The 13,360-nt window shown below is 47.0% G+C and overlaps 6 protein-coding genes across 6 annotated transcripts; 2 read left to right on the forward strand and 4 right to left on the reverse strand. All coding sequences in view use genetic code 12, as the record gives it.

Moving 5' to 3' along the window:
- Positions 1-177: 177 nt before the first annotated feature.
- On the reverse strand, positions 178-2,556 carry LODBEIA_P60110 (uncharacterized protein; the record flags this gene model as incomplete). The annotated part of the gene is made up of 1 exon (XM_066976408.1): positions 178-2,556. The coding sequence occupies one exon, from the start codon at positions 2,554-2,556 to the stop codon at positions 178-180; it is 2,379 nt and encodes a 792-aa protein (XP_066832949.1).
- An 809-nt stretch (positions 2,557-3,365) lies between these two features.
- Positions 3,366-4,637, reverse strand: LODBEIA_P60120 (uncharacterized protein; the record flags this gene model as incomplete). Its single annotated transcript, XM_066976409.1, has 1 exon — positions 3,366-4,637. The coding sequence occupies one exon, from the start codon at positions 4,635-4,637 to the stop codon at positions 3,366-3,368; it is 1,272 nt and encodes a 423-aa protein (XP_066832950.1).
- A 469-nt stretch (positions 4,638-5,106) lies between these two features.
- LODBEIA_P60130 (uncharacterized protein) lies at positions 5,107-7,062 on the reverse strand (the record flags this gene model as incomplete). The annotated part of the gene is made up of 1 exon (XM_066976410.1): positions 5,107-7,062. One exon carries the CDS (start codon positions 7,060-7,062, stop codon positions 5,107-5,109), a length of 1,956 nt encoding a protein of 651 aa, XP_066832951.1.
- A 1,890-nt stretch (positions 7,063-8,952) lies between these two features.
- On the forward strand, positions 8,953-9,285 carry LODBEIA_P60140 (uncharacterized protein; the record flags this gene model as incomplete). Its single annotated transcript, XM_066976411.1, has 1 exon — positions 8,953-9,285. One exon carries the CDS (start codon positions 8,953-8,955, stop codon positions 9,283-9,285), a length of 333 nt encoding a protein of 110 aa, XP_066832952.1.
- A 60-nt stretch (positions 9,286-9,345) lies between these two features.
- On the reverse strand, positions 9,346-9,900 carry LODBEIA_P60150 (uncharacterized protein; the record flags this gene model as incomplete). Its single annotated transcript, XM_066976412.1, has 1 exon — positions 9,346-9,900. One exon carries the CDS (start codon positions 9,898-9,900, stop codon positions 9,346-9,348), a length of 555 nt encoding a protein of 184 aa, XP_066832953.1.
- Positions 9,901-10,837: 937 nt separating this feature from the next.
- Positions 10,838-11,392, forward strand: LODBEIA_P60160 (uncharacterized protein; the record flags this gene model as incomplete). Its single annotated transcript, XM_066976413.1, has 2 exons — positions 10,838-10,840; positions 10,919-11,392. The coding sequence occupies 2 exons, from the start codon at positions 10,838-10,840 to the stop codon at positions 11,390-11,392; spliced, it is 477 nt and encodes a 158-aa protein (XP_066832954.1).
- Between the last annotated feature and the right edge of the window lie 1,968 nt (positions 11,393-13,360).

Genomic DNA, 13,360 nt, shown 5'->3' on the forward strand with positions numbered 1-13,360 from the left:
GGGCAGGACCACCAGCAAGCGAAGAAGACGTCGATAGAAAGACGCCGAGATGGGCTCCAAGAGGAGGGAAGAGGTTGTACTGGGTTGAGACTCCATAGTTCAACCGTGACACCGTTTTAAATTTTGTTTTTTTTTGTTTTTTTTTTGTTTTTTTTCCTTTTTTTTTTTAAATCTAATCTACTTGAACAATTTCTTCAATTTGGATCTCTTGCTAGGACTCTTTGCCGAATCATCTTTCTCCAAAACGGGAACCTTATTACTAGAGCTGCGCTTTTGATAATGGCCCGACGAGTTTGGTGCTCCATGAGATGAGACATACATTGCTTGTTGTTGAGCCACTTGCTTTTCAAACGAAGACGTTTGTCCAAATTGAGGTTGTGGAGGAATAGATTTGTTCATGGGACTAGCGGCAATTGTGTAGCTCTGATGGTGCTGCTGTGGGTGTGGTGATGGTGATGCCGATGAAGAAGGAGCTTGACGCGGTTTGGGGATCGATGCATCGTTGTATAAATAAAGGGGGATCTCATTACTTTCCTGTGACTCGCGAACGATATTCAAATCCAATTGATCCAACTTCTTATTATCTCCAAGGTTTTGAAGTCCAATAAGGAAATCGCGTGGCTTCAATATTGATTCGGAGCCAATGTAAAAGTCCTTGTTTAGCGAGTTGGAAAGTTCATAGATGGAACGAATCTCACTATAGGTGATCCCGCCAGCCACATAGCAGAAAATCCGTTGCCGTTGTCTCGCTTGAGCACCATTGCCAAATCTTTTAGAGGCGGCAGAGGCGCCGCCGCCGGCACCGGAGGATGACGATGGCGTGTTTGCCCAGTTGGCTTTGATTCGAGTATTGCGCAACGTATTCGAGGAGGACTGCAAGGAAAAGTCCTTGCCCTTGGCTCTATCGATAGAGGTATCGACATTTTCCTCATCTAGAGGCTTGTCTCGGAAATAAGGGAACCATTCGCGGTCGAGCGAGTACTTGGCCACGTTTTGCATAATCGTTTTGAGGCCAGGGGTGAACCGTGACGTGTTGTAAGTTCCTTCGTTGTTGATGGTATGGAAAGTTTGCTTATTTGCTGGTTGATCTTTGATTTTCTTTTTGAAAATTTCAAACCCAAGTTTGTCAACATTGTTGAAACATCGCTCACATAACCCTGGGATATGTTTATCTTCAACACCAACAAATTTGATCATCTTCTCAAAATCAGACCGGATGAGTCCTCCACGGTAAAAGGCATAGATCAAGATAAGTCTCAACTTGTCATTAATGTGAAGATCATCTCTCGCAAGTAAAATCACCAAGTCGTCATGCAAGTGCTTATTTCTCTCGCCTTCAAAGCTTACCCCTTGAGCACAGCAAGTTTGCTCGAAATCGGCAGCAAACTCGGCCAATTTCCGCGATGCGTTAATATCAAGACATTTATCAATCAAAGACTTGTGCATCGTCAACTGCTTCCTTTCTTCGTCAAACCCCTTGAGATGGGCAACAATGTGCATCAAATCAGACGAAGTTGAGGCCTTTGATCTATCAATCATCAAGGGGTTATTCTTGATCAAGTCTGTAATCTTGTTGACAATGAGCTCGGAGCTTTCAATGATGTGCGAGTGTCTTAGATTCACCCAGTCTTCATCGTTTTCATTATTGAGCTTGACTTGGACGTCACTAAGCTCACCTTTTTCATTTTCGCTTTGATATCTATAGACATCTTCCTTTTCCAACGATTCAACAATGTCATTGGCCATGGCTTGATAGGTGAACTCGTGTAGCAAGGGAGCATAGAGGTCAATTGTTCGATCGGTGATGAGCAAGACGCTTCTCGTCTTGGCGCTGACCTCGGGTGTCGGATAATTGTCATTAGCTCGACAATAACCATCCATTTGGAGTTGAAACTCGTCGGCAATTAGCTCGGGCAAAGTCTTGGCTTCATAAGTTGCATCTGGAGGCTGGTAGAATCTGATAAAGGGGTACTCCTGCATCGAGATCATGAGATTCAACAAGCTCGAGGCCACTTTTTTGATCTGGGGTATGACAAACTGCTGAGCATTGCGGTTGTAGTAAAGGGGCATCGAGTTGGGGGTCTTGTCATCGACCAAAAACACGCGCGTCTCAACGGCATTGTATTCGAAATTCATCTCGTTGAAGTTGTTTTGGAAAAACTGCACCACCGAGGGGTTGTTGAGAAACTTGTTGCGGTAGAAACTGGTGGCCTCGGGGTTGGTCTGCTCATCTTGATATGCAAAAAGCGCCATGGCGTTTTTATACCTCTTGGTCTGGACATCGGCCATGATGCACTTCAAGTTGTAAATCGTCTTGCTGCATAGGTATATCGCCGCCATGTAGCTGTTTCTACGTCGCTCGTCATCGATAATCTCGACCGAGGCCACGATCCGCAATAGTTGCTCCTTGGTGTATGTTCTATACAAAATCGCCTCCACCTTCCTATCGATGATCAAGCAGTAAATCTCCTTGGGTTGCTGTAGGCCCTTGATCCGCTCATGGAGGTAGTCATGCTGGATGTTCAAGAGCGAGCTGGGGTCCTTGTTCCTGGACATGGCTTGTTGGTGTTGAAACTAGTAATATAGAATATCCTGACACGGGCAGGCAAGGCAAGGCAAAACACGAGGTGGACCAAAACAGGGTAGACGAGACAGCCACTCCTAGTAGTATTGATCTGCTATCAACGTAGCGGCAGCGTCAGGGCGGGAAATATGAGCAGTGGTTGTGTGCTCTTTCAATAGGGTCCAGGGTATAGGTGTTATCAAATCGGTTGATATTTTTTTTTATTCTTGAAGTTGACAATCTGCTGAGGGGAGCGAATTTGCCTTAATAGGCAGCTGGTGCCAAAGGGGGACAGCAGCAACAGCAACAGTAGCAGATATATCACTCAGCTGAAGTAAGTAAGTCGGAGCAGAGGTTCCATGTCAGGTCACAGCTTTGGCACGGGGAATTTTCAGGAAGTTGGGGCATTTGGAGTTTCCGGCGTAGTTTTTTTATACTCTACTGTTTTGCGTTTGCCTATGTAGCCACGAAGTGGAGCAATTGCAACGAAACGGAGAGCAATCTACTTTTGAGTGGCTAGAGCTTGGTCCAATCTATTTGACAGATACTTGCCGATCCGAGTGGCAGTTCAGAGTTGTTTCTTTCAAGCGTAGAAAGAGTAGATGGAGGAGTGTGTCCCTTTTCGCAACCCTCCACGGTTTGCCGATTTTTCGCAACCATTCGAGCCAGTTGAACCTTCAAGCTAGACAAGCCCAGCTTTCCAGACGTACATCCCCGAGCCTCAACAACAGACCGTTTGCAGTTGGACCCACTTGCCAAAAACATGTTAGTCTTGGCTCATATATGACATTTTTTTTATTTCTTATTCTAGACCACTGCGCAGCCGCCTCCGGTCATCCCTCCGCTCCAAATCATCCAACTCCACCTCCTCCAGCTTATCCACCACCTCCAGCTCCACCCGCTCGTACCCTGGATCCTTCACACTGAAGCGGTACCAGTTGTACCACAAGATATCGGCAAAAGTCAAGACCAAGCCCAAACAATTGACAAGCGACAACCGGTCTCCAAAAATGATGGCACTCAACAAGATCGTCAACAACTCCTTGAATATGCCAGCCACGCTCAAGGTGATAATCCGGGCCACGCCCAATAGCTTGAACTCGCATAGCGTCATCATGAACGCGAGTATGCCGGGGATGAAAAGGAGAAAGATGGTTGAGGTGATGCCGTAGGTGGCCCATATCGGCGACGAGGTAAAGTTGCCCCATCCTTCAATCGACAAGCCTAGCGCAAACAAGACCAAGCACATCGTGGGCGAGATGTAGAATATCGTGGTTATGGAGTTTGGAGTGTATGGGTTTGACTTGAGGAGGATCTGGGTGAAGGACCACCTGAGCCCCGATAAGCACGACGCCGTCAACACGAGCAATATCCCGAGCCCCGAGGAGTCGTCCGCCTCGTCCAGCGCGGTTCCATCCTGGGTTGCCGTGGGTGGTTTCGACGTCATCATCACCACGCTCAACACCATCACGCAACAAATCACAATCAACTTCCAGTGGAATTTCTCCAACTTGAAAATCAAGCCAAAGATAAGCACAAACATAAGCGAGCTCGTCTTGAGCATGGTGTACAAGCTCAAGCTGATCATCGAGATCAGCACGTTGCTCAAGCCAATGTCGCCCGCGCTCGCGAGGGCGCACGGCACGAGACTGCGCACGTACACCAGCCACGGCACCGACAAATTGGCATTGACGTAGGGGCGCAAGCCGGGGCGGAGGTATAGGATCGTGCCGGACAAGAGGAAAAGACACAATTGGTGGAATGCAGTGATGATGATGGGGTATTTGAAGTCTAGCCCGGGGCCAAACATCCACTTGTTGTAGATGGAGATCGAGAGCGAGAAGATGTACCAGCCTAGGATGTAGGTGGTTGCTTGGATGGTTTGCGACTTGTAGGAGGAGTCCAACGTGGACGCGGTGGAGGACGTCGGTGTCGGCGACGACTGGTCGCCGTGGCCGTGGCCGTGGCCATGGCCCTGGTGGATTTGGTGTAGTAGAACATTCGACGAGTCCAGCCCTCCGTACTCCTCATTCGACGTCGAAGTCGGACGTGAACTCACTGAAGATATGCCCATTTTTCAATCAATAGTGGTCCTCTCTAAACTCAACGATTCAAATGGTTATTTATCGTCTTTTCTTCTTTTTTTTCCCGGTTCTCACCACTTCAAGTCCATTGACACGCTGAATTGTTTAATTGGACTGCTCTGGTCTATATATAACCCTATACGAGATGCAAGTTTCGTGCTTTGAACCGTTTCCATCTAGAATACGATGGTGGGCTTCGAATGCAGCTTTGGTGATTTTTTTTTTCCGCGATCAATCTCACGAATTAAGATACTTCAACAACCACCATGGAGTGCCCACGCGGTGGAGCCTTGATGAACTCTCGTGGGTTGGGACAAAGGGCAGAAGAACCTGTTCCTCCACCATCATCATCATCAACCCGAGGTGTAATTCATATGAAACATTGAAATCGTAAAATGTAGGAAAAAAGAAAACGAAAAAGAAGCGAAATTTGTTAATCTAATATACAGTTGAATAGTCTCATAGCAGGACAATGAATCCCACGCCAGCAACAGCGACGGTGACGAAATAGCTCCACCAGCACCAACCCGCAGACTTGCCTCGTTTCGAATCTGCGTCCAACCCCATTAGGTTCGCCCTCGGTGGAGCACCACCAGACGAAACCCCGCTCAAGGCAGTAAGCATGCTTCCAATGTTTTCGCTGGTAGAACTTCCTCCCGTGTAACCGGTCACGTAGATGGACCCGGATCGAATCACAGCACCGCTCAACCTTGCAGGGATATCCAACACCACGGTTTCGTAGCTTGCCAAAGTCTGAACTTGGGAATAGCTAAGTGTGGCGTTGGGGTGGAGAAAGGATGTTGTCTTGGCAAAGGGGATCGAGCCAGCTTCGATATAGGCCATGGTATTGTTACTGGACTCGAGCGGTAGTTGAAGCTTGGTTTGGTTAAAAGGCTGGAAGTTGCTATGTTGGTCGTCATTGAGCAAGGAGTCGCGGTCTACTTCCAAGTACTTGTTAGTTTCAGCCACGGCGATATTGCCTCCTTCGTTATCCACTACAAGGTAGATGTGACGCAAAAAGGGCAAGCCCAAGGCACTGTAACCCGAGGATTCCGTGGGGAGAAAAGTCAAGTAACAGGCATTGGCACCGCTTTCAAACTTTAGCAAGTTGTTTTGATAAATGGCATCGGTGATGAAATCGCGCGTTGGAACCTTGATGGATAGATTCAGTCCCAATTTAAACACAATGGTGGCGTTGCCGCTCGATAAAGTGTCGCATTCAACTAGCCAGCGGCCAGCCTCGGGGGAATAGTATGCGTTTGTTTGCACTGCCAAGTTGACAATGACACTCTGGGGCAAATATGAATAAATAATTCTTGAATCGAGAACGACTGGTAATGCTTCATCGTTGGATTTTATCGAGAGCGATTCGCCCGAGTCCAAGTTCTCTACCCTGATATCATCAAGATTGATCACCGGCAAAGTCAAGGCCGCCAAATCGGCGTCGATTTGCGGGAGTTGGGCATAGCGTGATCCCACATGAGGTACTATTTGGAATTGGTGCAAGTCGCCAATATAGTATTTCTGATCAACCACCCCGGGGATTAATTGCGCAAACGTGTGCTCGACATCGCTATAATTGTTGAACCAAAGGGAATAACCTGGAGAGCGAATTATGCCTGCTTGAACTAGTCTCGGTAGGAAACCAGTACCTTTTGCATGTAGTGCTAATCCTAATCCACCAACGTACATATTGGTCTCGTTAGCGTCCAAAAATGTGACATTGTCCAATTCGAAATTCATGCCGTTGGTGATGTTGAAATTGATCTTGTCAGTGGCAAATTCTCCACTTGCCACGATTTGGTTCATATAGGGCACCATATAACTCTCTCCATTGCTGATTGCAACGTTTGGATCTTGAGGTTGAGGCATTGCTGCTAAACTTGTGCTGGTGTAAACTCCTCTCTTGGCGCAATTCTCGGTGAACTCCGCTCTTGTTGTAATCGATTGAGGTAAAGAAGCAGTCGCGGTGGCAGTGGCCGTGCCTGAACTCATTTGAGCTTCAGCTGAGCTAATCCATTGGTACAATTGCGAACAGCCGATGAAATTTGCATAATTCATCACCCAAATTTCCGGTTGAGTCAAATCTAATCGAAGTCCGATTTTCTGGATCGGAGTCTCTGAATCGTCATCGAGGCTGTTGCCCCCAAATTGGAAACGAGCATTATAGTAGGAATCATCCGTTCCTATAGTGAATATCATTTTGAAAATCAGATCCTTTTCTTCTTCTCCTTGTCCTGCACTTGCGTTTGAGTTCAGTCTTGTCTCCAAAGTCGGGCTTCGTCGTGACGATGAAGAAGAAGAAGAAGAGGAAGAACCAGAAGATTTTGCCGGGGATCCAGAAGATGACCCTGGAGAAGATGAAGTAGTAATTGTTGGGGTTGAAGCTGAAGAAGTGGATGTTCGTTGAGTCATTGTAGCAGCTGCTAGTGTAACACGCGATACATTATCGGTTCGTTCTGCATTTGTTCTAGCTGGTTCGGATGTCAGTAGGGCTGGATCTTTATTGGCATCCTGGTATACGGCTACCAAGCCCAAGGCTGTTAAACAACGTATGAAATTTACGATGACAATCGTAAACAGTAGCCTTTTATTTGGCATAAGCATAGCTGATGGCTATAATGGGTAAGTGAACAATGACAAAAACAGCTAGCTTATATTTGAACAACAGCTCTTGAACAAAGCCATAAAATAAAAAAAGTCAAAATAGAATGGACTCTTGGGAACAGGGTTGGTGAAAATGATGAAATGGTTCCCAATGTTTGTTATCGTTCGGAATAAAAGCCCGCTAGCACCAGTCACACCAGTAACACCAATGGTAAGCCCAAATAGTAAGCCCCAGTAGTAATGCAAGCAAAGTGGGAATAGCTCGACAACAACTAGAACAACAACAGCAAAAAACAACAACAACACCATCAACTGTTGTTGTGTGTTTGTATGAGGAAAATTTATTATATCTTGCAAGTGATGAGTTGAGTTTTTGGCTGAGTTGAAACTGGCTGTTGCCTGTTGACTGTTGGCAGTCGGCAGTAGCTAATGGAGGGAAAGAAAGTACGTACGGTGGTGAAGAATAGCGACGGTCGATATTATAATGGATGAAAAGGGTGAAAAATTTGAAATAATATTATGACGAAATGGATAGATGAAATGGGAAAGGAAGAGCAGTACTCGAACCACGCTAACCAACGAGGGGAGGGCTTGAAGTAGGAGAAGTAGAAGAAGAAGATGGTGAGCTCAAGAGGGTACATGTGTTGGACCCAACCACTTGACTCTGGAAACAATCGTCACCCACCAAACACCAAACACCACCTCAGCGTGCCTCTGACATCATACCACAACAACCGCACAACAAGGCTCTAAACCCAAGTCGGGTGAGTATTTTCTTGGTCCACCACCAGAACCAAATCGAGTGCCAGCGCAGAATAATAAATTGTTCACGAGCAGCAGTAGAGGAAGCCGTAGAACCACCACACTCCACCAAGGAGTGTAACACACGGGTCCACACAGTTCATCCCATGGCCTATCCACTGCCCTTACACAGCAAACAGCTGAAGCTGCAGCTGCAGCTACAGCTACAACCACAGCCTCAACTACAAGAGAGCTACAGCCCATGGTTAAAGTTGAAGGGGATACTCTTATACTTTATACTCTATTATACTCCCATGACATAATATGTGTTTGCGAAAAACAACCCCTATACCACAACCACCACAGTGGAGGACGCGTATAGTCGAGTTGGCTCCATTAGAACCGAGGAACAGCTCTAGTCTTCTACTCCCCTAGTCCAGACTTGCCGTGGGTCAGTTCTCTCCAGATTCAAAGCCACTCTCGTAAATGCCCTTGCTTCCCCTCGGGATCTCACATCGACGAGATGAGATGAGATGTCGAGGGACTTACATCATTGGTAGATCCAAAGAACCTGCTTTTTATTTATTATTATGGAGAACTGAATAAAAGGGTATAGCTTATATACATCTGTAGAGGTTCGTAAATTTTCACTTATGGGGATGTAAGCTCTGAGCCTACATTTAGCTGATGAGATAGGAAGATACTCTGGTGGCGGGAGGGGGACGAGCTGAGCTTCGGGTTGGTTCGCCTCATCTTTACGGGTTCACTGTAGACAACCGCGATTGGAGCAGCCCGGGGGCACACAACGCGAGATGTCTCTATGGAGATCATGACGACAAAGACGACGATGATGAATACTATGATGGAATTGCCATTTGGAAAGTTGCAGCTGTAGTGATGATCTAAACGACCACTAATCGGGTCCATACACCGCCTATTATAATATCGTTCAACCACATGTCCCAGGCATTTTGTAGAAGGCAACTTTATGCAAGAGACCTACAACTACACCTTTGGAAAATTGCATATGTTGCTGGATTCGCAAATACCGTGCGGTTGAGGTTTGTACAGAGACGAGGCGTGGACCCCGCCGTTGGCTTGCTTCACTTTTTGAAAATCCAGTATCTTGGCAACATCGGCAACCGTGGGTCAAACTTTGCCTATCGAGCGGCTCGACTTTTCTATGTTTTGCCGGAAGACCAGTCAGCCGTAGCTCGTGCTAAACATGGACTAGGAGCGCTTCCCACCTCAACCATGAGACTGGTGCTTTTGAGTATTGAACCTCTCTAGACAAATGCACCTCAGCCATTCCATTTGGATGAACCTCAACCCCATTTTTTCCCCATCTTTTCACTCTTCGCCGGAGCTACTCTCCATCTCATTCTCAGAATCATACACTTCATGCTTGAGCAACTCCAAATCCACACTAACATCATTCAACCCCCCGTGGTTGAACTCCTTGCTGATCTTGTCTATATTCAAAAACGAATCCTTAACATCATTAAAGTTGTTCATCGAGTAGCTGAGATGGATAATCAACTTGACGTTGACTTTCGTCGGTTTATTGCACAACTCTTGAATCGCCGATCTGTGGATTGCCAATTGCGCAAGCATAGACTTGAAATTCGTGATGGCGAGGTTGATTTTGTAGTTGCGGAACTTGAGAATGTGCCATTGGAAGCGCGGGGTCAAGTCGCCAACGCTGGCGATTGAAATGCCGCCGGGCTTGCAACATTGGGTGCCGTCCGATAGCGAGAGCGTAAACTGACTATGGTAGAAAATGTGCGATTGTGCTGATGAATGGAAGTGATGCGAGTAGAGCAAGGTCTTTAAAGTAGATGTGGGGAGACTATCGTAGATCTGGTAGAGGAGCTCCAGAGGGAGGTCGAATATCGTCGTCGCCATTTGAATAAAGGAAGGAGTCAAAGTTGCCAACGCTCTCGGTGAATTGGCGATGTATTTTTTAAACAAAAGAGCTTTTGTATTTTAATCCACTTGAGCTGAGACCTGGTGGGAATGGGGGACTGACTGCTAGGTTGTTTGATTTTGAAAATTCAATCAACCATGAGTGAGTAAACTGATAAAGGGTCATCTCTCGTCTCGTCCGGCTTCGCGCTTTGCCGGAACCGGCCATGGGGGAAATTCTTTGACACCGTCACGGAGAGACAGGAAGAGCTGTGAATGAGATGTGACTGCGTTTAGCTTCTCTAGCCAGATGGAGTGGTGGGATCAGCCTCTATATACATGCTTCTGGGTGAGAATCGTGCAACTGCTGTTGGGTGTGGCATTGCAGTGACAGCTACGCTATCTTCACGGAGAAGCCTGTGTGCAAGGTCTTGGTGTGGCAACTCCAGCTCAAGAAGCCGGCAGTCTGTGGAGCAGGTACCAAAGAGCCCATTCTCCAAAGCTGCTGCCTCCTTAATCCTCACTTTACCTACTCCATGTTACCAGATATACCGAGTCCAGTATAACCTTACACGTCCGTGTATATCTCTATTTCTTCATGGTAGTACAGATCCCCACCGTAAAGGGAGTAAAAGACACTCTTAAAATGGCAACCTCGAGCCACACCACACTCACCCATGATCAAAAGAAGGTCACATACAAACAACTTGGTTTACGTCTTGCTTTACTCACCAGAAGCAGGTGCTATCAACTGAAAGAGCGTATATACCAGCATCGAATGTCGTGGCTGGTGTGCGCTCGAAGAAATTCCGCGACACTCCATTCCACGACACTGCCCTGCACGACCAATTTTGCAAAATTATCAACAAAATATACCGAGGCCACCATCATCCTCTTCACCATCAGACCAACCAGTATCAAAAAAAAAACATACAAAATGGTACGTTCATTCCCCGCTCCCCCGAAAACATAGACTCTACATTTGAACAGCTCATGTACTAACCCGTCACTCGTTTAGCTCCCACTATACCTCTTAACAGCAGCCAAGAACAAACCAGTGCTAATAGAATTGAAAACGGGCGAATCCTACAACGGCAACTTGACAAACTGCGACAACTGGATGAACCTCACCTTGCACGACGTGATACAAACTAGTGCCCAAGGAGACCGGTTCACCAAGATCCCCGAGATCTACATCCGCGGCATGCATATTAAGTACTTGAGAATACCGGATCTGATCATGGACCATATCAAGGAGCAGCAGCAGCAGCAGCAGCAGCAGGCGCAGCAGCAAGCGGGCTACGACGGGCGAAACCGCGGGTTCAACTATAGGAGAATGGGCCAGGGCCAAGGTGGACTGGGCAGGGGTGGTATGGGTGGTGGCAGAGATAGAGACTCCGGGTCGAGGAACGAGAGGAATGAGAGGAGAGGCGGTGGTGGTGGCTTTGGTGGTAGAAGCCGCAGAGGTAATCAATCCAATAGAGATAATTGAGACATATGGACGCGGCGAGTGTCATTTTTTTGACGTTGATGGTGTGTGAGTGTGTGAGTGGGGGGTGTTATGATGATGAAGTCGGTTTTTCTGGGTAATTGTTGTCACTACCAATATACGAATTCATCTTCACTTGCTTGGGGCTATAGTGGATAACCGCCAAGTTATGATTTTTTTCCTCTCGGTGGTGGACTTTTTGCTGAACGTATCGCGATTCAAGTGTGTATTTGTTGTCATCGGGGAATCAATAGTCAGTCAGTTTTTTTCCTCCATCTCCAAATCCAGCTTCATGCTGCTAGCTTCTAGCTTCACCGATTCTAAAAGATGGCGGATGTTGGCACGGTTGGCTACCAAATTGCAAATGCATTTTGGGGTTGAATGACACCTACGAGGATCCCTTTTGCAAACTTTCCTCTGGTGAGCACTTTCGTTTTCACAAGAAAATGTTTCTGACTCGTTCGATGGGAACTGGTCGGCTTAGGGTGTGATATATCCCCGTTTAAGAGAAAGGGAGGAGGTGACAACATGCCACCTAGAAGGTTGTTTTTTTGGCTTTATACACCGTTCCTCCATTTCTTAGGCAAAATGGCCTGGTTCTTGGTTCCTTTGTGGTTGTCCACCAATGTTTGCCGAGGAACGAGCGGCATGGTACGTTGCCAATGCCAGTTTATTCTGCTCATTGGCAGCATGGTCTCCATGAATGATTTCACGGACCTAATATTGTGTGACGACATGGTTCCCTATAAATTAGAGAGCAGAGCGAAGAAGCGAAAGAAAATCAACCCTGCTGGCCACCCTTTGTTCTACCTACATGTCTTTCTCAACACATTGGTGGCAAAGATTCGAGTTTTGACGACAGGCCGGGGTGGCAACCATTTTCGAATTGAACCTGTCTCGCAGTCTCACTTTGTGTGTGGGTGAGAAAGAAACCCGAAAGAGCGCGTCACGTGACATGTGAATGATCACCTCCCCTACGGAGAAGTGGGCCTGGAGCCCCACACAGTTGAGTGCGAGACTTTAGACCGATAAATGAGGCTGTTGGAGACGAGACAAGCAACGACGAGCTTTTCCCGGAGATTAAGCGTGAAAACTGCGCTACTTCTTCGGTAGTCATCTGTTAACTCTCGAGATTCGAACGGTGGCATCGTCCAGTCTCCCATAGTCTTTCCCAGCCTGATTTAAAGCAACAGAGCATGGAGGCTGAGAGTTATGGCGGTGTATTGTCCAACCATGGCTGTTTTAAGTGAGTGGGCGGGAACACGAAAACGTTTGAACAGCTAGACTCCTGGAGAAGTAAAGATGTGCCCCAGATTCTTGCAAAACGATACCGCAAATCCAAAGATACAACCACGTATCTAGAAAAGAAAAAACTCGTGCTTCTAATGGACTGGAAATTGGCCAAGGGGACCTTCCGCCCCTCCCTACCAAAACTCATCAAGTCCAACGAGGAAGACACAGTCAAAGAGGTCACCAGGTCAGGGTTCAAGATCATGCTCGACTATTTTAAGACTTTACCAGACGACTTCTGGGACAAGTTGTGGCACTGTGATGTCAATTCAATCCTGAACTTTGTTGAATAGATATATCGATATGCTTCCCTTCGCTTCCTTTGCTTCCTTTCTTGCGCATAGTATCGCAGCTAGAAATGGAAAGTCACGTGATCCACAGCGCACGTGAGCCATTTCCCAGTCATCGTGGAGGAATGATGAACCCCGTGAACCCCTTGAACCCCGTGAACATTGAGGCTTCCACTGATTTTCAAGGCCAAGGCCAAGTAGTGCCAATTACGCTTGCTGCAAAGGACTCCACGATCTGCTGCAAGCACATCGATTGCTCACTCGGTTGTTTTTTTTGGGGCACGCGACGCTTTTCCGGAGACTACCGACGTCCTCTACCCACAGACATATTTACATATGTCTAGCACGTGTCTCTGGCCCCACTCCCTTATCTAGACTGACAGCATTTTAG

This window comes from Lodderomyces beijingensis, assembly GCF_963989305.1.
Source record: "Lodderomyces beijingensis strain CBS 14171 genome assembly, chromosome: 8".
NCBI lineage: Eukaryota > Fungi > Ascomycota > Pichiomycetes > Serinales > Debaryomycetaceae > Lodderomyces > Lodderomyces beijingensis.